Genomic DNA, 24,251 nt, shown 5'->3' on the forward strand with positions numbered 1-24,251 from the left:
CCCTTTTCTTTTAACATTCAGTGAGTTCAGCCCCTGTGAAGCCTGCACTACAATTTCTCTCCAAGCAGGATAATCTTTTATAATCAGACCCTAAGGGGCCAATTTAACATGCTGCAAATGCAGGTTTACCGGAAACATTACGACCGCTGCTCCTTAACTTATCCGCCGCCTCTGAGGCGGCAGACAGCAATCATCCCGATCAGATACGATCAGAATGATTGACACCCCTTGCTAGTGGCCGATTGGCCGTGAATCTGCAGGGGGCGGCATTGCACAAACATTACACTAGAAATGCTTGTGTAATGATAAATGCCGACAGCAGATCATGCTACATGTCCGCCACATCTTAATAAATCTGCCTCTGAGTCTTAATTTCAAATTAGCAGTATATATTTATTTGAAACATTTGCTTCTATTTCCATGCCCAACATGTCATGTGACAGCCATCAGCCAATTACAGACTGATAAACATGTACACACATGAGTCAATGACAATCAGTATATATATGCATCCACCAATCAGCAACTAGAACCTATGTTCTTTGCTACTCCTGATATTTCATGGATAAACCTTTCAGCAAAGGACAAGAAGAGAAGAAAGCAAATTAAATAATAGAAGTAAATTGGAAAGTTGTTAAAAACAGTATTCCGTATCAGAATCTTGAAAGAAAAATGTTGGACTTCATGTGCCTTTAATTAATCCTTGTCAGGGCGTGGCTGCATAAGCAACTGCTTGTGCATTGATAACTGTGGGCAGCTGCCTAGTTGTCACAATGCCGGGTAGACATTGTTCCTATCAGGGAACATTGTACATCAGATTGTTAAATAAGGGCCATATTGTATATTACACTTCATAAACTCTGTGTATTACACATCACAACATAACTATGGTTCTGGTAATAAAATAAATAGGAAAAACATAATGTCACAGGTATTTCACTCAACTTTTAGCTACAGATCCCTTACAGCTAGAATGTCTAATGCATTTATAGATAATAAAAATGCATATAGCAATATAACAAGATCTGTTACATGGATGTTAATGATAAGTTCCCAAAGGCAACTCTCTATTCCACTGAGCATTATAATAGCTTTGCAAATAAACAAGACATACAAGTGTACTGGGACAACAAAGGTTACATTGCTTTGCAGTTTTCTAATTCTTGTATTCCATGTAAACAGTTTAAAAACAAATAACGTCAGCTGGGTTTTAATAAGTAAGTAGTAAGGGAATTAATATTTGCACACAAATATGATGTAAATCTTTATTTTGTGTATATTTTGCAACAAATTCATAATTCAAGATGAATGTCCGTTTATTATATTAAAGGAACATGAAAAACAATTTTAGGATTCAGATACACATGCAATTTTAAGAAACTTTTCAGTTTGCTCCTGTTATAAACTGTACTTTGTTTTCTTGATATCCTTTGTGGAAAAGCATACCTGGGTGAGCTCAGGAGCAGCAATGTACTACTGGGACATAGATTTTGATTGGGAGCTACACACATATGCCTCTTGTCATTGGCTTAGTTATAAGATGTCTTCAGCTATATCTAAGTTTTGCATCTGGAGATGATTTTGTTTAATCTCTTTGCAGAGGTTAATGGGACAGTATAGTAGAAATTAAACTTTTAGGATTCAGATAGATCACATAATTTTTAACAACTTTCTAATTTATTTCTATCATCAAATGTTCATTGTTCTCATGATATCTATTGATGTTCATAGCTCTCAGGAGAGTGCACGTCTTTAGTACTTTATGGCAGCAGTATTTGCAACAATGTTTGTAGACATTTGTATACATAATTGCAAACACTGCTGCAAAAGTGCTAAACACACATACACACTCATGAGTTCCAAGAAGCCTTCCTAGATTTACTTTTCAACAAAGAATATCATGACTACAAAGCAAATTTGATAATAAAGCAAATTACAAAGTTGTTTAAATTAAATGCTGTATCTGAATCAAGAAAGTTACATTTTGACTTTACTGTCCCTTTAAAGGGACACAAGACCCAACATATTTCTTTCATGATTCAGACAGAGCATACAATTTAAAAAAAGTTTCCAATTTACTTTTATTATCAAATGTTATTTGTATCTAGATAGGTAGCGTGCACGTCTAGAATACTACATGACAGGAAATAGTGCTGCCATCTAGTGCTTTTTCTAATGTATAACATTCTTGCAATATTGCTGTCAGTGTTGCAGACACATGCACACTCCTGCGCTCATCTTCCTTATTTTCAACAAAGGATACCAATAAAAAAAAAGAATTTGATAATAGAAGTAAATTGGAAAGTTGCCTAAAATTGTATTCTCTTTCTGAATCATGAAATAATTTTTTTTATGTCCCATTAAACACAGTTACATGCAAGTAAACACGCTAGATCCTTTTTATTTTATGTCTCTTTAACATACTTTTTATTTCTCAGCATTTGCAGGCATGGCATGTGGGTGTGCAGCAATGAAGAATGCCCAGGTGAGTCAGTGCATCTTCCTAAAATACTTACATGTAATGTGTTACTTGTGGATTTGGGATAAGAAAAAGCAATACATGAGTATTGATTACCTTTTGTTCTCAAGTTAGAACATGTAACGCTTTGGTTGTTAACATAAGAGAACAAAGAATTGCAAAAATGCTTCAGGATATTACATATATACAGTATATATATATATATATATATTATAGAAACACAGAGAGCATAATGCCTCACTTCTAGACCCTTCTCTGGTATTACAAGTTGAAAAAAAAATCATTTTGTGCTAGTGGTACTGGTAACCCAAAGCGCAAAAATCCTAAACGGAGTTTTCTAGTGTGCGTGCATGTATTCCCCATAGAAATCAATAGAGACAATAAAGTGGAAAAAATCCTAATTCCGTACTCGCGCAAACGACCTTGCCTTTTCACATTCGACCTAGAAGTCAATGGAGAAAAAAAAGTGAAAAAAACTAACACCATACCATAAACCCCTAGCCTAATAACCCCTTATCCACCATCCCTCCACATTGCAAACACTAAATAAAACTATTAACCCCTAAGCCACAATCCCCAAATCATAAAATACCTAAATCAACTATTAACCCCTAACTTGCCATTCTCCCACATTGCAAAATACCTAAATAAACTATTAACTCCTAATCCGCCACCCCCCACAATGCAAAAACTAATTTAAACTAATAACCCCTAAACTGCCATCCCCCCACAATGAAAAGTTATAAACTAACATTTAAACCCCCTAACTTAACCCAAATTAAAATACCCCTTAATTAACTGGAAAATCATAACTGCCATAAAAAAAAATTACTACAAAAAACAACTAATTAAATAAAAGCCTAATCTTACCTTTAAAAAAATAATAATACCATTACACAAAAAAATACCATTACAGAAAAAAAGCTACTATTACAGAAAAAAAATAAAAGCCTACCATTACATAAAAACCCTACCATTATTAAAAAAGTAAAAAAAAGCAAACATTACAAAACTTAAAAAACTAACATTACAGAAAATAAAAAAGAAATTACCAAAAACATTTTTTGATCCCATTCTAATACCCCTTAAATAAAAAAACAATGAACTATTCTAAAAATAAACTACCAATAGCCCTTACAAGGGCCTTTTGTAGGGCATTGCCCTAAAGTGATCAGTTCTTTTGCTTAAAAAAACACTAACCCCCCCCAACAGTAAAAACCCCCACCCACCAAACCCCCCAAAGAGAGAGAGAAAACTAATTTACTTCTGACATCGATATTTAAATAGAATGTACCTTTTTCTCTTGGTCTACATAATTGAAGATTGGCCCTTTTCATGAGATCATACAGTGTAACTGTGTGTAACATTTTTATACAAGAACCTGTAGAAGGAACATGAGAGCGCAGTAGCTTCTGCCACTCTGTGGTAAAGCTCTATTGTTAACAAAGCTAGTGAATATGACAGTTGCCATTTTTTTAGATTACATCATTTGGAAATTTAAAGCTTAACAATTTATAATTCTTTGCATTTTATGTAAAACCATTAGAGGGTGAATTTACTACCCACAAAGCTGCTACCGTAGGGACTTACAAAGCGTCATATTGAATGTCACACGTAGTAAACAAGAACTATATGTTATTGATGAGATCGTCCTTTGTCTAAGCAATGTTATTTTCAAGATGTAACTTAATAAGCCAACACTGTGGGATATAAAATGTGTATTGTATAAATGTTTATCATCCTTAAAGTTTCCACTAACTGAGCAAATATTTCCTTCCACACTGCTATGAGATATTCTTGTTTTTCACAGGGCTGTATAATTGTTTGACATGACAGTACACATCCCTCCATAAATACACATTATAGAAGACGTATTCGGGCTATTATATTACATAATGTTATTGCTTTGCAGGGCTAATCTCACCGTATGTCTTAAGTTACTCCTGTAATGTCTGAATAATGGAATAACTTTCACCTTATTGTAGAGGTTGATATTAATCAGGAAGGAGTCACCATTAACCTAATTTCCTTCACTTTCTTCAATCACACAATTATGTTTTTTGTTATTGAAAACACGAGTGGAGCGCTAACAGTTACGCAAGAACGATAAAGGGTTTATTGTGGGTAAAAGCGATTGCTTGAGTGCAATTGAAGTTAACACACGTCGGGTTAGCGCGTCCTCTGAGCTCTGATTAAAGGGATAGTAAACCCCAAATTTTTCTTTTATGATTCAGTTAGAACATACAATTTTAAACAACTTGTCAAATTTTCTTCATTCTCTTGTTATCCATTGCTGAAGGGACAACATTGCACTACTGACAGGAAGATGAAAATATAAATTTAGCCAATCACAAAAGACAAATGTGTGCAGGCACCAATTAGCAGCAGCTCCCACTAGTGTATGATATGTGCATATTGATTTTTTAACAAGGGATACTAAGAGAACGAATCACATTTGAAAATAGAAGTGAATTTAAAAGTGTCTTAAAATGACATTCTCTATCTGAATCATGCAAGTTTAATTTTGACTTTCAAATCCCTTTAACTGTTTTGCGAAACACAAAAATATCACAAAACACATAAAAAATACATTACAAAGTATGGTTACACTCATAATAACAACATCTAATAAAAAACATTATAAAAAAAAAATTATAATGGCGCAAAGATATGAAGTCTCAGATGTTAGAAAAAAAGGCAGACAAAAGGCTTTAACATAGAGATACATACATAATGTCTAAAGATGGATATGAATGCAAATATAAATGTCTATATATGTGTACATATGCATTTATGTATTTATATGTGTATATATATATATATTACAGACATATGTACACATATAAACACATAAATACATATGTACACATATATAGAGACATATATATATATATAAGTGCATTGGAACCCTTTGCAGTTAAAATGTAAAAGCATATTTACACAATATTGATATTTAATAAAGTGTTATACTGTGTATTTACTGTAAATATTTCACATTCCAATGTTCTGCACATAGCAGAATATGTTCTATGTATTTGTTAAATATATATTCCTATATATATCTGTATATACTGTATCTATACCTATATATAATCATCTATATATATAGGTATAAATATATATTTATGCATAAAACCATCAGCTATAAATAGATAGAAATATGTATTTATAAATATATAGAACATATTCTTCTATGTGAAGCACATTGGAATGTAAAATATTCATATTTGCATGTTGGATTAGCACATTAGAGAACATGCGATCGGGTTTGAGCGTAAGTAGGGGTTTTGCCCCTCTTTTTTGCTCCATTTACTTCTATGGGGGAGCAGGTTATCGCATGTGCGATATTGTAAGTTCGTCTTTTTACGCGTCTCGGGTTTGCGGGCGAGCAAAAACATTTTAATTTCAACTCATAATATGAGCACAACCCGATGCACGCAAAAAGCTTACTTCCAGCGGAGTTAACGCTCAAGCAGAACTATGAAATAGCGCTCCACTTGTAATCAGGCCCTCTATGAGGAGAAACATAAAATGCTTTGTAATATATCAGCCAATTGTGAAAAAATTCGGAATATATTAACTCAGTATTTGTGTACTTTGCTTTTCAAACTCTCCCTACATTTTGCCTTGATGGAGGAGTATGATTTGCCACTGTCATATCATAAGCAGTACGTGCATTGTTTGTGGTATTTCATTTTATCAACTCTGCCAGTAAGTAACAGATATTTAGCAGGGTTAGCTTGTGAAGTCTACATTATGCATTTCCAGTTTTCAGAACTGGAAAACTCATTTATATAAAGGATTAAATAAATAATGAAATTATATTTTAAAGTTATTTTACTAAACATACTTATATATTTTATAATACAATCTAAAAATGTTTCATGTCCCTTTAGGCTCAAGAAAAAAAAAAATATATATACAGTATATATATGAAAGAGAATCAATGAAATATGCTAAAAAGTTGAATTTAAAGCGTGTCACGTTGATATTGAATATTGCAATGTGTGTGTGTAAATAAGTTATCCCTAGGGATAGATTATTCACTAGCTGATAACTACCAAAGTAGAATTGATACATATGGACACACCTCCAAAAACATAGAAACAAACAAAAGCTTCATTCAATACAGGAACATCCTTAAAATAGATTTATACATTTTAAAAACTCTCTTTCAAGTTTATTGAAGACATATTTTTAAATCCCTTGTGATCTGAGCGGCCCAAGACAAACAGGATTACTTTAGAGTCCATCCTAGAGTCATATGATGATCATCAAACTACTTTAGAAGTCATTTGCACATCTTCAGACATCATCAGACTTGTAAAGTTATCAGCTAAGGTAAAACATTCTGGGTGATGACTACAGAATTATTAGAAGATTACCTTACTGATTATTTCACACGCATGAACAGCCAGTGAATGCCTCTAGAGTCATCTCATTTAAATATGTTGGCCTTTGGGCATACTTCAGGATGGCTCTTTATGACTAGTCTTGAGTCAATAATTACTTCAGAATGATTCCAGAAAGATCATCGTTTTTGACTAGGGTGCAAAGAACGCTACTAGGAGCTAGCTGGTGATTGGTGGCTCTGCACATATGTTTCTTGTCATTGGCTCTCTAGATGTATTTAGCTAGATCCCAACATTGAATAACTGCTCTGGAGTGTTTAAACCCTTATGCAAAATACAACTGCGTGTGTGTGTGCTGGTGCACATGAGTTTTGCATGTGTGCTTCTATATTTTTCCTAATTTTTGTGCCTTTCTTGTTCAGGTGAATGCTCTGTCAGTGGACAATCACATTTCAAAAGTTTTGATAACAAGCATTTTACCTTCAGTGGAATCTGTCACTACTTGCTTGCAAGAGACACTATGGACAATTCATTTTCTGTTGCTATAGAAACTGTACAGGTAAGAATCATGTCGGACTGTGAGCTACCTTTACTGTAGTATTTCACAATTCCAGTTCTCAAGAAACTCTAACAGGCCAGATTTAAAGGCCAGTCTAGTAAAAAATAAACTTTAATGATTCAGATAGATTATGCAATTTTAAACAACTTTCCAATTTACTTTTATCATCAATGTTCCTTTGTTCGCTCAGTATTCTTAGTTGAAATAGGTAGGTCATATGCTAATTTATTAGCCCTTGAAGGCCACCTCTTATCTGAATGCATTTTGACAGTTTTTAACAACTAGAGGGTGTTAGCTCATTTGTACCATTTAGATAGCATTGTGCTCATGCATGTGGAGTTACCTAGGAGTCAGCACTGATTGGCTAAAATGCATGTCTGTCAAAATAACTAAAATAAGGGTGCAGTCTACAGAGACTTAGATACAAGGTAATCGCAGAGGTAAAACACATATTAATATAACTGTGTTGGTTATGGAAAACTGGAAAATGGGTAATAAAGGGATTGTGTATCTTTTTAAACAATAACGAATTCTGGTGTAAACTGTCCCTTTTTTTTTTTATCCTGACTGAGTCTAGTTGTGACTGTCCCACCTGAGCTACTAAATAGCCCAATGAGGATAATATTTTGAATCTGCCCTGTTAGAGTTCCTTGATGACTGGATCTGAGAAAACTGATTTTAGGGCTACATTACAAGAGGAACACTAAATTATCGCACTTCCGCAAAGGGGCAAATTTGCCCATTTGTGGAAGCGTGATAATTAACCAGTCATTTCAAGTGGCTGGTTATTGCTACTGCGAGCTCACAGTAGCAATTAGCGTTCTGAAAATTACTCAGAGATTAGATCTCTGGTTAATTTTCTAAAAGTGCCCCAAATGCCCTCAAAATTGAGGGCATTATTGTTTTTTTTATTAAAAAAAAATACCTTTTTTTAATTTTATTTTTCACTGCACTAGGCAATTTGGGGGCTTTAAAGTTGGTGGTAGTGGGGTGTTAAAAAAAAAGCTTGCGTTCTCATTGCGTTTAACTTGTAATACCAGCGCAAGCAATATTTAGCGCTCCATCTATCCTTTATTCATTACTCATATCAATTCATTTTTGCAATTATATTTTTGTTATTCTACAAGCACCAACTATTATTTTCAAGGTTAACACCATAGCCATAAAATTGTAATCACCAAGTTAAAGGTGAAGTAAACCTACACAATAATGTTATATAATTCTGCACTATGTATATATAACATTATCTTAGCGCCAACTTTATATAGCAAAGTATTTCAGAGATATTTTATCACGAAGTAGAATTTTGCAGAACGCCGCTCCTGGCTCTACTGAGCGGGACTGTTTTTTTCCTAAGCGCATCACGGAACGCTGTCTAGTCACAGCCGGTCTGATCACGCCATTAAACTGAATGTAGCTTGCTCCCGCTATTGTCTGCCTCCTTTTAGGTGGCGTACTGCAATCATCCCAATTCGATATGATCAGGATGATTGACACCCCTTGCTAGTGCCTGATTGCCCACAAATGTGCAGGGGGCGGCATTGCACAAGCATTTCACAAGAAATACTTGCACAATGTTTAATGCCGACAGCGTATGCTTTGGGCATTAAGCGATGTCAGGCGGACATGATTGCTACAGCAAATCATATTGGCCCGGCATATGATAAATTGACCCCCTAGGTTTGCCACCTTTAGTTAAAGCCAAACCTAAATACTCTTGCTCTGTGCACAGCAAAGCAAAGCTTTTTGCAGAGTACACCCTATGGGCCCTATTTATCATGCTGTGAAAGCAGCTTTGGGGCTCTGGCGTTTCAGGCTTGCCTGAAACAATAGTTACATTGCATCGATCTTAAGGCTGCGGCTGCTTAATACTGTTGCTCAATCATCCGATCAGGATGGTTGGCAGCCTCTGCTAGTGGCCTATTGACCGCCAGAGAACAAGGGACAGCATTGCACAATGCTTGTGCAACAAGCTCCAGTCCTCCTGACCTATGATAAATGGAGCCCAATGTAAATGAACACATAAACACCAATTCACACATAGATATTTACACTCTAATACACTCCCTATCTCACACACACACACAAACACACACACATGCTTACACTCTAATGCACTAACAAACACACACATACACACACACACATACTCTCTCTCTAACACACACACACACACTCTTTTTCTTTCACACACACACGCAAAGACACTTATACACAAACACTCTCTAACACACACTCTCTCTCTTACATACTAACACACACAATCTCACACACATTCTCTCTCAAAAAACACAAAGACACACACTCTTATACAGACACACTCTCAAATTCAGAATCACTCCCACTCATAGACACACACACACAAGAGAGAAATAATTGTAGGCATGTGCATTATGTTGCAAATGTACAATGTCACCTTTTTGGCTAAGGGTGTTTCCCACTCAACTTCAAACCTGGAAACCTGAACTGTCCGGGTCTATTTGAAAAAAACCTAGGTTAAAAAGGTTATTAATGTCCCTGAAAATGATAACTCTTACTCAAGAAAATATCTTGTTTCTCATCAGCAATTAACCCCTTAACGACCAAGGACATACATGGTGCGTCATACAAAAACTGTCACTTAATGATCAAGAATGTACCCTGTAAGTCCTCAGGGGTTTAAAGCAGTGGAAGCGATCGTGATTGCTTCCAGCTGCTTTCAGGGTATTACAGTGATGCCTCAATATTGAGGAATCGTGCAATACCCTTTTTTTAACAACTGATGCAGAGAGAGCCACTCTGTGGCCCTCTCTGCATCGGCCTGCGATGGTACCAATTGTTGGTAGGTGGGAGCCATAGCAGGGAGGTGCTGGAGGATATCCGGTGCCATGGGAAGAGGGGGGCGGGATCGTGCACGGGGGCACAGGGAGCGTGCACGGGGGCAGGGGCGGAAGCGTGCACAGGGGAGGGAGCGGGTGGGACCACTACACTATGGAACTGTAAAGTGAAAGGGAAGGAGGGAGAGGGGGGATAAATGCTGTCAAAGCGATCTGGGGGGGGGGGGTAGGTTTTTGAGGGGGGGCAGCTACACTACAGAAAAATTGGGTTTTTATTTTTTTATAAAAAAAGCCAATTTTGGGGGGCGGAGCTAGCAGCTTAACAAAGCAGACGTGCTTCTACAGAGCTCCTGAAACAGTACCAGATTTTGAGCCATTAAACCAGGCTATATTGGTCTAAATTGTCTAAAAACAGTACCTGACCTAACAAGGAACACTCCGGCCACTACTAGAGACCACCTGAGAGTAATAGCGCCGGAATGGCAAGAACATAAATTGCGGCAGACATATAGCCACTTTCATGGCCAATGCACTGTTTGGAGCCTGATTTCCACCACCACACAGTACTCCTTGAGCCTAACATGAAAGCACAGCCTACTAACGGCCCACTGACATATGCAGTTAAGCCTCATGATTAGAGCTGCTGAGGGACACAGAGAGCGACAGGCAAAAAGAAGCAATTTGTGCTGGAACCCGGAGGCCGACCTGAGCTGTGTGAGCAGCCAAAACAGACAAACACCACGAAAGCTGGGTGGTCTGGAGACACACTGCGGCTGCCACGCTGTACCCACCTGGAGTAGAAAGTGAAGCCGGTAGTGGCGCGAACGGCCGCCATCTTCTTTTCCTGACCTAGTAAAGGTTTTGCGGAGCCGCAGCACTCTCAGCCGGTTCACCAAGTACTGCCGACTTCAAGATAGCCCGCGGTCTTTGGGTGCAGGCTCTGGGACCTCCCTCCTCTACACACCAGCTTTGGACCAGCCTGGACAGACCTGTTTCAGTGAGGACTGCAGCTCCGAACTTGTGGGTGAGATCTGTCCTAACTACATAATGCAACATGCAACACACACGGGAGCTATTTTACCTTAACCCTTTCTCCTACCCCCCCCCTTGTACACCTCTAAGACCACTCTGTTGGCTGTTTTGGGAGTTCCAGCTACTAACTGTCCCCTACCTTGGAAGTGGTTGTGGCCTGTTATATATATCTGATTCGGTCACTGCTTTAAGAAGCCTCCACCTTTTTTGCTCCCTCCTTGCAGCTTACAATTTGGGCCACTAAACAGGGGACCTTACAAGAAAGATACCCCAACTGGACTCAGTACACACTATTCCATAAAGGCATAAGAGAGGCCCATAATGCTGCTTCCACCCCATTGGGCACCCCAGGGGCCTAGATAACCTTTGCTGGTTCACTAAAAAAGGCACAGCACAGTGGGCCCCCAGCCACAATCTATGGGGTCTCTGCTACATGCCCACTGAGACTATTCCCAACCTATTGGATACATTAGGAGTATTTTGTGTCAGAGACCTGCCTAATACCACAAGGACACCTGAACAAACCGTTCTTGACTAATGTCGGGGTTTTCTGTAAACAAATATATTATTCAGAAGTGTTGTAAGCCTCTGTGATCACATTCCTCCACTTCCCTTCCGGCCTGGCTTTCCAGGCTGGTCACTTCCATATACCTTTTCCCCTTCCTATGGTCATATCCCTTTTGTCCCTGAGGTGGGGGTGTTGAGTCCTTGGGCATTTGCATGGCGCCCTATAGGCCTAGCCTGTGGTGACACAACATATTGTTTATTTGTAACAAAACTGTGGATATTGTCCTCATTACATGCAGATTGTGGGAGAGCTATTAATACCTAATATTGTTAATACAAGGCTTTGTGTCTTTACTTTTACTATACCCAGGTATCTTGTGAACTGTCTCTTTCTTTCTCTCTTCCCTCTCTGGAATTATACCTACTCTCTCTTTATGTAACTCTTTCTCCACCTCTCCCTTTCCTGCCTAGCTTGTCTAGGTGGGTCACTGCCACTTCCCTTTTCCCCTCCCCAGTGGGTCGTATCCAACTTTACCCAGGGGTGGAGATTGAGTGTGTCATCTGATTTTTCTCTGATCTCTTCCTTTTCCCTCAGACCCTTGTGAATTACACCTGTATAGGTATCTACTTTCTTATATGTGCCATTAGGTAAAGCATAGACAGCAATAGATAAAATGGTGTAGCGTTACTAGGGAAATGGTTTCCAGCCCGCTCTAAAGGTAAATGTACAATGTCTGAAATATGAATGCTTTAGTTGATCTAACCCTTTTTTCAGCAGTGGTGTATATATCTCTTGTTAGAACAGTTGTCCATTGTGAGGTTGCAAGATTAGGTGTTGAGCGTTTTCCAAAATGCCTCACTCTGCCAGGAAGCACCCCAAGTCCAATTCAAAGTCCAAGAAAAGGTATATGACCATTTTACGCAGTCAGTTAAAGAGCTGACCATGGATGTCCACAGAGAACTTAGTGACCCTGATTCTCAGGATGAGGAGTCCCAATCTAGCACGCACTCTGCTATTGCCTCTCAACACTTTATTACGGAATCTACACTCAAAAAAATGCTAGCCATGCAGACTCAATCCATAACTCAGGAGATCCGGTGTAGCTCTGCTGAACTTAAGAAGGAGATCTTGGTGAGAGGGTAGATGCATTGGAGCGCAAACAGGATGATATCGCTGTGGACCAATCCAGTCTGCTCTCATACTCCGAGAACCTAGTTGAGCAAATTACGCAATTGGAGTTCAAACTGGCTGATGTTGAAGACAGGTCCAGGCGTAACAACATAAGGTTTAGGGGCATCTCGGAGTCTGTCTCGTCAACAGAGCTACATGAATACCTGCAAGCTCTGTTACCGGAGTTGGTGGGCTCCCTTGAGGGCTTAACGAGCACCATGGAGCGAGTTCATAGGGCCCTCCGTTCTAGGATGGTGTCCCTGGACAAACCAAGAGACGTCATAGCTTGTTTCCACAGCTTCCTATTCAAAGGTAAGTTAATGCAAGCCGCCTTAAGGAAACCAACTCTTGGCAAGAGATTCAGAGAAGTCCAACTCCTCCCTGACCTGTCGGCCCACACTTTCCAACAACACTGGCAGTTCTAGCCTGTTACTACCATTCTCTGCAAAACCAACATCAAATACAGATGGGGCTACCCCACCAGACTCATCATTACCAAAGATAACCAAACGTCTGTGGCCACTACTGTTTCTCAGGGAATTTCTCTCCTTACATATTGGGGTCTTATACATGAACCCCCACCTTCACAAGTGCATTCTCATCCTAAATTGTGCACCTCTGCACCAGAATGGTCTGCAAAAAATCAAAGATTAAAGCGCCCTAAGATGCACCACCTACAGGATACTATCAGACCTCTGGGGGACACTGCCTGATTTGCAGGGCCAGACTTTAGGCCCGATGTGAATATTCTGCTACCTCAGTGGCATGCCAAGAATACCTGGTAATTTACTACGTTTCTGGACTGTTATCTCTTGTTCACACCTACAAATGTTTAGAAATGCACTTTTTACAATGTTTTTATACTGTTTTGCACTATTTAACTCAGGGTTCACTGTTTACTAGCTATTGACATAAAATTGACTGTTCTAGAGTGGGGCTGGTGTTCTGGCCCCTATCTCATGTGCTCTCAAGAATAGTGTTCTCCCCCCCATTTAGAAGCCCATCCTAGGGTTCCATTGAGGTGGACTATTTCCACCACACTTTCAGACGCTTTACCAGTGTCTAATCCACTCTATCTACCCCTTCCCTTCCCCCTCTTTTCCACCCATCCCATATTGAAAGGTTTTCATACATCTCCTTAGTTGTACCTGCATTCTAATACATGGATAAGTCAACATTACGAATTCTCACTCATAATGTTAGAGGACTCAACCCTCCTCATAAACACAGTCTATTACTGCATTTGTTAAAACACCATAACACTGACATTGTTTTCCTGCAGGAAACACACTGGTTAGCAAACGAACCTGTTAGATTCTCCTCCAAGTCCTATACTCATATTGAATATGCCCCTTTCACCAAGAAAGCCAGAGGCACTGCCATTCTACTCAATAAGCGACTAGCATTTTAGTCAATCCAGGTCATTCAGGATCCTCAATCTAGATATGTCATCCTGATCTGTAAATTGAATCACGTAGTTTATACATTGGCCTCTGTTTACCTCCCCAACACCCACCAGCCCAAATGTCTGAAACACATCCTTTATGTAATTCATCAGGTCAAACAGGGTAGAGTTATTTTAGCTGGGGATTTTAATATGGTCTGGGATCCTAGAGCTGATAGGAAAACTGCTGACATAGACAAGACACACTCGCCTACTAAAATTTTGGCCAGCAGGTTCTGTAACTTAATGTCCTGCTCAGGTTACTATGATGTTTGGAGAGCTGTCCATCCTAAAGACAAGGACTACATACATTTCTCACACCCGCACAAGCAGTATGCTAGACTTGACTACATATTTTCCATGGCTGAATTATTAGACCTCATTATGCAAGCAAACATTTCCCTGTGTGCCTGGTCGGATCACGATCATGTCCTGGCTGATATGCGCTCGGCAAACACCCCATATACTAGAGCCCCTTGGAGATGTTGCGTTCCGAGAAGAGCTTTGTAAGGAACTCTTACATTTTATACAGACTAATGATAATGCCCTAGTCCGAGATGACACTCTGTGGGGAGCTGCGAAAGCTACTATAAGAGGACTTATGATCTGTAAACAAGCGCACCTTAGAAAGCAAGCTGGACTCACCCTGTCACAAGCCCATATCAAGCTTAGAAACTTAGAAACACAGAATAGGGAAAACCCATCTGCAGCCTTAACACTCCAAATTACTAATATCAAGAATCATATCTCAAATTGAGCTACGTAGAACCCAAATGAATCTAACTAAATTAAAACAGCTGTTCTACTATAATAATAATAAAGCGGATACCCTTCTAGCAAACAAAATCAGAAACAGAGTAGGTGCCTCGCGTATCCACAGTATACATTCTTCCCACTCTTGGCCTCCCCCTCTACCTATTTGCTGCCATCTTGGGTACTGGCAGCTGTCTATGGTGTATATATATATATATATATGCCATAGTACTATGCTACTATGGTGCCATAGTACATAACTACTATGGTGCCATAGTACATAGCTACTATGGTGTATATATATATATATATATATATGCCATAGTACTAAAAACGAATGGCACCAGACAGGGTTGTCCCCTGTCGCCCCTTTGCATTGGCCATAGAACCACTGGCGGAGCAGATTAGAACCGATTCTCAAATTAAGGGTGCCACATGTTTTGGCACTGTGCATAAGATAGCCTTGTTTGCGGATGATGTTACTCTCTTTTCGTCGGACCCTGCACATACTATCCCCAAACTAGCGAAGATATTGGACTCCTTTGTAGCCCACTCCTTTTACAAATTGAAACTATCAAAAACAGAGATATATACACAGGGTATCCCGTGTGCCCAATTAGCATCCTTGAAAGCCAGATTTGACTTCAACTGGACAGAGAATGTTATTCTACACCTCAGTGTTAAGCTATCCGATGACTTTGCTTGAGTTATTAAGGATAACTATCTCCCCTATTATCGGAGCTTTGAGCCCTTAAAAATAACTGTTATTTAACCCACGTTTCTTAGCTGGGGAAAATAGCTGCATTAAAAATGTCCTTTCTGCCCAGACTTACGTACCTATTTCGATGTCTTCTCATTAAGGTCCCTAAACACATCCTGTTGCAATTCCAAAGTGAATTAACGAAATATATCTGGCAAGGTAAGCCCGCTAGAGTGGCACACAAAATATTCCAACTTCATAAGAATTCTGAAGGCATAGCGTCGCCCTCTGTGGTAAGGTATTATGAGGGAGCAATACTCACCCATGTTGCACAATGGGGAGTCAAACACTCCAAGTTCAGGTGGAGGGCAATCGAACAGGCCTCGCTACCTTATAATATACACCTACGCAACCTAATATGGACTCCCCCACACTGCCGCAGAATTAGACCTGATATATCCTATTGTTTGTAAATATCTAGGTATGTGGGACAAGCTTCAACATTATCCCCATAAAGCCCCACACCCCTCCCCTATAACTTCTATGGCTGGTCTCCTAATGGGATTACAGGACACTCACCTGCATAAATGGGCTCAACTGGGAGCCATTACAGTCTCTGACCTCTGGCTCTCCGCCTCGTGGGACTGCTTTAAACATATTACCCAATTTGGAACTGGACCCCTAATCCCGCCATACTTACCTTTTAAATACCACAGAATTAAAAGCTTTTTGTGGGTCAGTCGACCACTGACCCCCTGGGAGGCCATCTGGAGCCAGGGGGATAGACTACGCAGACCCTTATCATTTCATTATGCACTAATAGGGAGTGCTCCATTCCCCAACACGCCGGCCCATCTCCAACGGTGGGAGTTTCTTCTGGGTATCCCAGTATCTTCAAGTATCTGGGGGCGCACTCTGGAACTCACACAGAAAGCTATTAATTGTACAACATTATATGAAACCTTTTACAAACTCCTAGCGCATTGGTATTATGTACCCACTAGGTTAATTAAAATGTTCCAGAGTGCATCTCCTGCATGTTGGAGCGGCTGTGGTTAGAAGGGCAACACAATGCACATTTAGTGGGAGTGCCCTAGGATCCGCCCCTTATGGAACACCTGCTTTTTAGTTCTGTCCAAGTTGGGTATATCTCTTCCCAGGTCCCCATCTACAGCCTTACTGCATATAGGCGTACATATGCATTTACCTCTTCACGACTGTTAAACATGCTATAGCTTGTGCATGGAAAAAAGAGCTCCCTCCTAATTGGGCTAAAGTTTGTAGTACTATGGCATATATATACACCATGGAGAAGTATATATACTACAAACTGGACAACTCAGACTGAATTAATTTGGGCAGACTGGAAACATAACTATGACACAGATTGGAAATCCAATCTGTTGACATCCGACTGAGTTAGTGAAGGTGTAAGATGAGTAAGACTTACATTAAAACCACATATATAAGTCAGCAAATATCCCATTCCCCCCTTCCCTTCCTGCCCCCTCTTCTTCCCCTATTCATCAAACCAGAAATATCGAGGTCTATTAGTCCTCAGCGGTTCTTTGATTCCACATTTCTTATGTTCACTAGAAAGAAATCGGTTATCTTAGCAATGACCTGTTATTATCTGTTTATCCTTCGGGTATCTTGGCCCTACATGTTCTCAGTTGAATTTCTTTCCTTATGTAATTCTCATTGAGCCGTCAATAAAGCTTTTGAAAACACAAAAAAAAAGAAGAAAATAAAGCCAATTTTATAGCAACTGGGTACTGACAGCTGCCAGTACCCAAGATGGTAACAAATAGGTAGAGGGGGATGGTTAGAGAGCTGTTTGGGGGAGATCAGGGAGGTTGGGGGCCAAGGGGGGATCTTACACTGCAGAATATATATTTTAAAAAAAAAACTTTTATTTTAGTACTGACAGACTTTCTGCCAGTACTTAAGATGGTGGTGACAATTGTGGGGTGGGGGTGGAAAGAGAGCTGTTTGAGAGGGGTCAGGGAGGGATCAGGGGGTGGGATGTGTCATGTGGGAGGCTGATCTCTACACTAAAGCTAAAATTAACCCCTTCTCTGTTGGGCATAATACAAGTGTGGTGCGCAGCGACATTTAATGGCCTTCTAATTACCAAAAAGCAATGCCTAAGCCATATATGTCTGTTATTTCTAAACAAAGGGGATCACAGAAAAGCATTTACAACCATTTGTGCCATAATTGCACAAGCTGTTTGTAAATAATTTCAGTGAGAAACCTAAAGTTTGTGAAAAAGTTTGTGAAACAGTTAACGATTTATTTTTATTTGATCGCATTTGGCGGTGAAATGGTGGCATGAAATATACCAAAATGGGCCTAGATCAATACTTTGGATTGCCTACTACACTACACTAAAGCTAAAATTAACCCTATAAGCTCCCTACAAGCTACCTAATTAACACCTTCACTGCTGGGCATAATACAAGTGTGGTGCACAGCGGCATTTAGCGTCCTTCTAATTACCAAAAAGTAATGCCAAAGCCATAAATGTCTGCTATTTCTGAACAAAGGGATCCAAGAAAAGCATTTACAACCATTTGTGTCATAATTACACAAGCTGTTTGTAAATAATTTCAGTGAGAAACCTAAAGTTTGTGAAAAAGTTTGTGAAAAAGTTAACGATTTTTTTTTATTTGATCGCATTTGGCGGTGAAATGGTGGCATGAAATATACCAAAATGGACCTAGGTCAATTCTTTGGGTTGTCTACTAAAAAAAATATATACATGTGAAGGGTTATTCAGGGATTCCTGACAGATATTAGTGTTACAATGTAACTATCGCTAATTTTGAAAAAAAAAATGCTTTGCAAATAGCAAAGTGTTACTTGTACTTATTGCTCTATACCAGCCAAAAGTAAAGAACATGTAAACATTGGGTATTTCTAAACTCAGGACAAAATGTTGAAACTATTTAGCATGGGTGTTTTTTGGTGGTTGTAGATGTGTAGCAGATTTTGGAGGTCAAATTTAGAAAAAGTGTTTTTTTTCAATATTTTCATAATATTTTATAAAAAAAATTTTTTATAGTAAATTATAAGATACTAGTCCTAAAGCCCGTGTACACGGGCCATTTTTTGCAGTACAGCGGTTCCACCCCTTGCTCTTTCTCTATCCCCCCTCTCTTTTGCTCTTTCCCCCCTCTCTTTTGCTCTCTCTCCCCCTCTCTTCTGCTCTCTCTCTCCCCCTCTCTTTATTTTGCTCTCTCTCTCCCCCCTCTCTTTTGCTCTCTCTCTCTCCCCCTCTCTTTTCCTCCATCTCTTTTGCGCTCTCTCTCCCCCTCTCATTTGCGTTCTCCCCCTCTCTTTTGTGCTCTCTCCCCTCTGTTTTGCTCTCTCTCCCCCCTCTTTTGCTTTCTCTCCCCCTCTCTTTTGTTCTATCTACCCCCCTCTTTTGCTCTCTCTTTCCCCCCTTTCTTTTTCTCTCTCCCCCCTCTATTTTGCTGTCTCTCTCCCTCTCTTTTGTTCTCTCTCTCCTCCTCTCTTTTGCTCTCTCTTACCTCCTCTCTTTTACTCTCTCTCCCCTCTCTTTTGCTCTCTCTCCCCTCTCTTTTGCTCTCTCTCTCTCCCCCTCTCTTTCCCCCCTCTCTATTGCACACTCTCTCTCCCCCCTCTTTTGCACTCTCCCCCCTCTCTTTTGCTATCTCTTTTACCCTTTCTATCCCTCTCTTTTGCTGTCTCTCTCCTCTCTTTTGCTCTCTCTCCCCTTTCTTTTGCTCTCTCTCCCCTCTCTTTTGTTCTCTCTCCCCCCATCTCTTTTGCTCTCTCTCCCTCCTCTCTCCTACTCTCTTTTGCTCTCTTTCCCTCCCTCTTTCCCCCCTCTCTTTTGCGCTGTCTCACCCCTCTCTTTTGCGCTCTCCCCCTTCTCTTTTGCTCTCTCTCCCCCTCTCTTTTGCTCTCTCTTTTGCTCTCTCTCTCCCCCCTCTCTTTCCCCCCTCTCTTTTTCATGCTCTCTCTCCCCTCTTTTGCTCTCTCTCCCCATCTCTTTTGCTCTCTCTCCCCCTCTCTTTTGCTGTCTCTCTCCTTCTCTTTTGCTCTCTCGCCCCTCTCTTTTGCTCTCTCTCCCCTCTCTTTTGTTCGCTCTCTCCCCCCTCTCTTTTGCTGTCTCTCTCCCTCTCTTTTGCTCTCTCTCTCCTCCCTCTCTTTTGCTCTCTCTCTCCCCCTCTCTTTCCCCCTCTCTATTGCATGCTCAATCTCCCCTCTTTTGTGCTCTCCCCCTCTCTTTTGCATTCTCTTTTCCCCTTTCTCCCCCTCTCTTTTGCTGTCTCTCCCCTCTCTTTGGCTCTCTCCCCTCTCTTTTGCTCTCTCTCCCCTTTCTTTTGCTCTCTCTCCCCTTTCTTTTGCTCTCTCTCCCCTCTCCTTTGTTCTCTCTCTCCCCCTCTATGTTGCTCTCTCTCCCTCCTCTCTTATGCTCTCTCCCCCTCTCTTTTGCTCTATTTCCCCCCTCTTTCCCCCTTTCTTTTGCGCTCTCCCCCCTTCTCTTTTGCTCTCTCTCCTCTCTTTTGCTCTCTCTTTCCTCTCTTTTTCTCTCTCCCCTCTCTTTTGCTCTCTCCCCTTTCTTTTGCTCTCTCTCCCCTCTCTTTTGTTCTCTCTCTCCCCCTCTCTGTTGCTCTCTCTCTCTCCCTCCTCTCTTATGCTCTCTCACCCTCTCTTTTGCTCTCTTTCCTCCCTCTTTCCCCCTCTCTATTGCGCTGTCTCTCCCCTCTCTTTTGCGCTCTCCCCCCTTCTCTTTTGCTCTCTCTCTCCCCCCTCTCTTTCCCCCTCTCTTTTGCATGCTCTCTCTCTCCCCTCTTTTGCGCTCTCCCCCTCTCTTTTGCGCTCTCCCCCTCTCTTTTGCTATCTCTCCCCCTCTCTTTTGCTGTCTCTCTCCCTCTCTTTTGCTCTCTCACCCCTCTCTTTTGCTATATCTCTCCTCTCTTTTGTTTACTCTCTCCCCCTCTCTTTTGCTTTCTCTCTCCCCCTCTCTTTTCCTCCCTCTATTTTGTGCTCTCTCTTCCCCTTTCTTTTGCTCTCTCCCCCCTCTCTTTTGCTCTCTTTCCCCCCTCTTTCCCCCTCTCTATTGCGCTGTCTCTCCCCTCTCTTTTGCACTCTTCCCCTTCTCTTTTGCTCTCTCTCCCCTCTATTTTGCTCTCTCTTTTGCTCTCTCTCTCCCCCTCTCTTTCCCCCTCTCTTTTGCATGCTCTCTCTCTCCCCTCTTTTGCGCTCTCCCCCTCTCTTTTGCTATCTCTCCCCCTCTCTTTTGCTGTCTCTCTCCCTCTCTTTTGCTCTCTTGCCCCTCTCTTTTGCTATCTCTCTCCTCTCTCTTTTCCTCCCTCTCTTTTGCGCTCTCTCTTCCCCTTTCTTTTGCTCTCTCCCCCCTCTCTTTTGCGCTCTCCCCCTCTATTTTGCTCTCTCTCTCCCCCTCTCTTTTGCTTTCTCTCTCCCTCTCTTTTGCTCTCTATATCCCCCCCTTTTTGCTCTCTCTCCCCTCCTCTCTTTTGCTCTCTCCCCCCTCTCTTTTGCTGTTTCTATCCCTCTCTTTTGCTGTTCTCTCTCTATCCCCCCTCTTTTGAACTCTCTCACGGCCCCGCCAGACTCCACCCACGGCACACCCAGCCCCTCCTGCGTCAAGTCCAGCCCCGTCCGCGTCTCACATCCGGGCCAGATGCCTGGAGGTCCGTATGTAGAAGGCCAGGTGTGTTTGTCCTCGTGCAGTCTCTACTGCGCATGACAGTTTCGGACAAACACACTTGGCCTTTTATATTATAGGATTATAAAAATAATATCTTTAGACATTCCATTTAATAGCGTGAAAAACAGTATATAATATGTGTGGGTACAGTAAATGAGTAAGAGGAAAATTACAGCTAAACACAAACACCGCAGAAATATAAAAATAGCCCTGGCCCTAACGGTAAGAAAATTAAACAATCAAAAAACAAACAATGCACAAGCAAGCAAACATAATGTTTTATATGTCATTGATTGTACATATAGGTGTGCTATAAAATGTCACCTATATTTAAATGTTATCACTTCAAAAATTATAAGGATATCAAATATATTTCATGAAGAAACTAATAACTATGAACTTATAAAAGAAACCGGCACATAAGAAAACGCATTTTAACAAACTAATGCTGTCTTTATTGTAATGGTCAAACAATGTCACTATGGGCACAAATCCTTAGCTGGACAGGAGATCATACCACCTATTAAATAAAAGACCATGTGACATATTTCTATGTTGAGGGGTTAGAAATATTGAGATTTGTTCACAAGCAAATTAATGTCCATCCTAGACGCTAATCCCCACTTTTATGACAACCAGCAGACAAATACTTAGGGATAGATTTATCAAATGTCAGACGGACATGATCCGCTGTCGGCATTTATCATTGCACAAGCGTATCCGATCGGGATGATTGCTGTCCGCTGCTTCATAACTTAAGTTTCAGACGGACCTGAAACTTTGGAGGTAGATTGGAGCATCCGCTGCTTGATAAATCTACCCAATAGACATCAGGACCCTCATTTTAAGAGGTCACATACCCTGTTTCAAATGAGGGGTCTCATGCACCTCTCCAAGGACATGGGCAAATTGGAACTTATCCACTTCCCATTAACAATGAAATATAGGTTTACAGTTCTATCAATGTTTTAATTGTTTTATATATTTACATTTTAATTATGTTCATCAGTTTAAGTGTGGAAACTTTCAATGTTTTTTATTATTATTCTATTTTGTGTAGTTATATTTTAGCTCATGGTTCTGTAAAATGATTAATGTTGCATTGTTTACTACCTTTTCCTCCACTTTCTAATCTATTTATGATGTGATGGCATTTAAGTACCATTTTTATATTTGTTTTGATAGGAGTTATTTTACTTTTAACCATGCATTATTGTATGTTTTGAATCTGCTAATAAGTACAACAGTCTGATGGGTTATTTTTCATCCATTAACCTTAGTGTGCAGATGATCCTGATGCAGTATGCACCAGATCTGCTTCTGTTCGTCTTCAGGAGATGCAAAATATGACTATAAAGCTGAAGCATGGTGGAGGAGTGTCTCTAGAGGGACAGGATATACGGCTACCCTTGAACCATGGTTTGTACAATCAACAAAACTAGAAACTGAATCTGTATTATACATATACAGGTGTGTGTATATATATATATATTTGTCACTTATTTTTTTACCAATATATTTAGAATGTGGATGAATTAAGGGACATAAGACTCAGCATATAAACACATAACATTTCTGGATAATGATTGCTATTACATTTTACACTGATTTTAAAAGCTCTACCTTATTCTATAGTTTTATGATCATGGTGGGGTAAATACAGAGTTTCAGGTCAGATATGAGACTTGAAAATACAAAATGACTCTCAAAGAGCATGCAATTTAGCAGTTTGGGTGAACAATCTAGATGTCCACGTTTTGAATCATTATTATTGTGGATTATCTATAATCTATCTATCTATCTATCTATCTATCTATCTATCTATCTATCTTTCTGTCTATCCAGGGCTTGAAATTTCCACTAGTCCATCAGCCACAGAAGAGTAAGAACATGCAGCGTACGAGTTAGAAATGTAACTTTTTCCTATCTTTAACATTAAGTGGACTAGTAAGATGCCCCCTACTGGACTAATGACTTTTAACCCCTGACAAGTAAACTATAATGATATTTTTCCACCCCTGTATATATACTGTATATGTGTGTGTGTTTGTATAAAACACATTTTGTAGGAAGGGAGTCACTATGGGGTTCCCCCATGACCCCAAGATTTAAAGCCCCTTTTTTTAAAATCATAACCCTATATGGCTTTTAATAGTCAGATGATCACTGGGGTGATAGTAATCACACGCAGTGAATAATTGTGCGATCGGGTTTGCTCTTAAGTAGAGTGTTAGGTTTTCCCCCCACTATTTTTGCTTAATTGATGTTAATGCAATTTTTGGCTTTTTGCGCACATCGGGTTAACAAACGAGTGATACCTTTTTACTTTCAACTTGTAATACAAGTGCTACCCGACACGCAATAAAAGCTTACTTTTAGCAGAGTTAGCACGCAAGCAAGAGTGTTAAATACTGCTCCACTTGTAATCTGACCCTAAGGGGAGTTGATCACAATCCTTTAGAAAAAAAATTATCAAACGATTTAGCTACAAAAATGCCCATAGACTGGTGGTTTTCTATTGATAGTCATTTGATACACTTTTTCTACAGGATTCTGAATAGCCCCATTCTAACTTTTTTTGGTTTGCCTACAGGTTCTCTTCGTATTCAGAATACTGTGCTGTCATCTGTAAGACTCACATACAAAGAAGATTTGCAAATTGATTGGGATGGTCATGGAGAACTATTGATTAAGGTGACTAATGTTTAACACTTGTGGTTCATTAAAGTAA

General features: G+C 40.0%; 1 protein-coding gene across 1 annotated transcript in view; it reads left to right on the top strand.

The window, feature by feature from the left end:
* Positions 1 to 24,251, top strand: part of VWF (von Willebrand factor) — a 424,292-nt gene that overhangs the window by 33,086 nt on the left and 366,955 nt on the right. Inside the window, exons 10-13 of the mRNA XM_053718732.1 lie at positions 2,439 to 2,485; positions 7,254 to 7,390; positions 22,801 to 22,939; positions 24,114 to 24,214. Of these exons, the coding sequence (XP_053574707.1) occupies positions 2,439 to 2,485; positions 7,254 to 7,390; positions 22,801 to 22,939; positions 24,114 to 24,214 (424 nt within the window). The remainder of the gene's footprint in view (positions 1 to 2,438; positions 2,486 to 7,253; positions 7,391 to 22,800; positions 22,940 to 24,113; positions 24,215 to 24,251) is intronic.

The sequence above is a fragment of the Bombina bombina genome, chromosome 6, assembly GCF_027579735.1.
Source record: "Bombina bombina isolate aBomBom1 chromosome 6, aBomBom1.pri, whole genome shotgun sequence".
Classification (NCBI taxonomy): domain Eukaryota; kingdom Metazoa; phylum Chordata; class Amphibia; order Anura; family Bombinatoridae; genus Bombina; species Bombina bombina.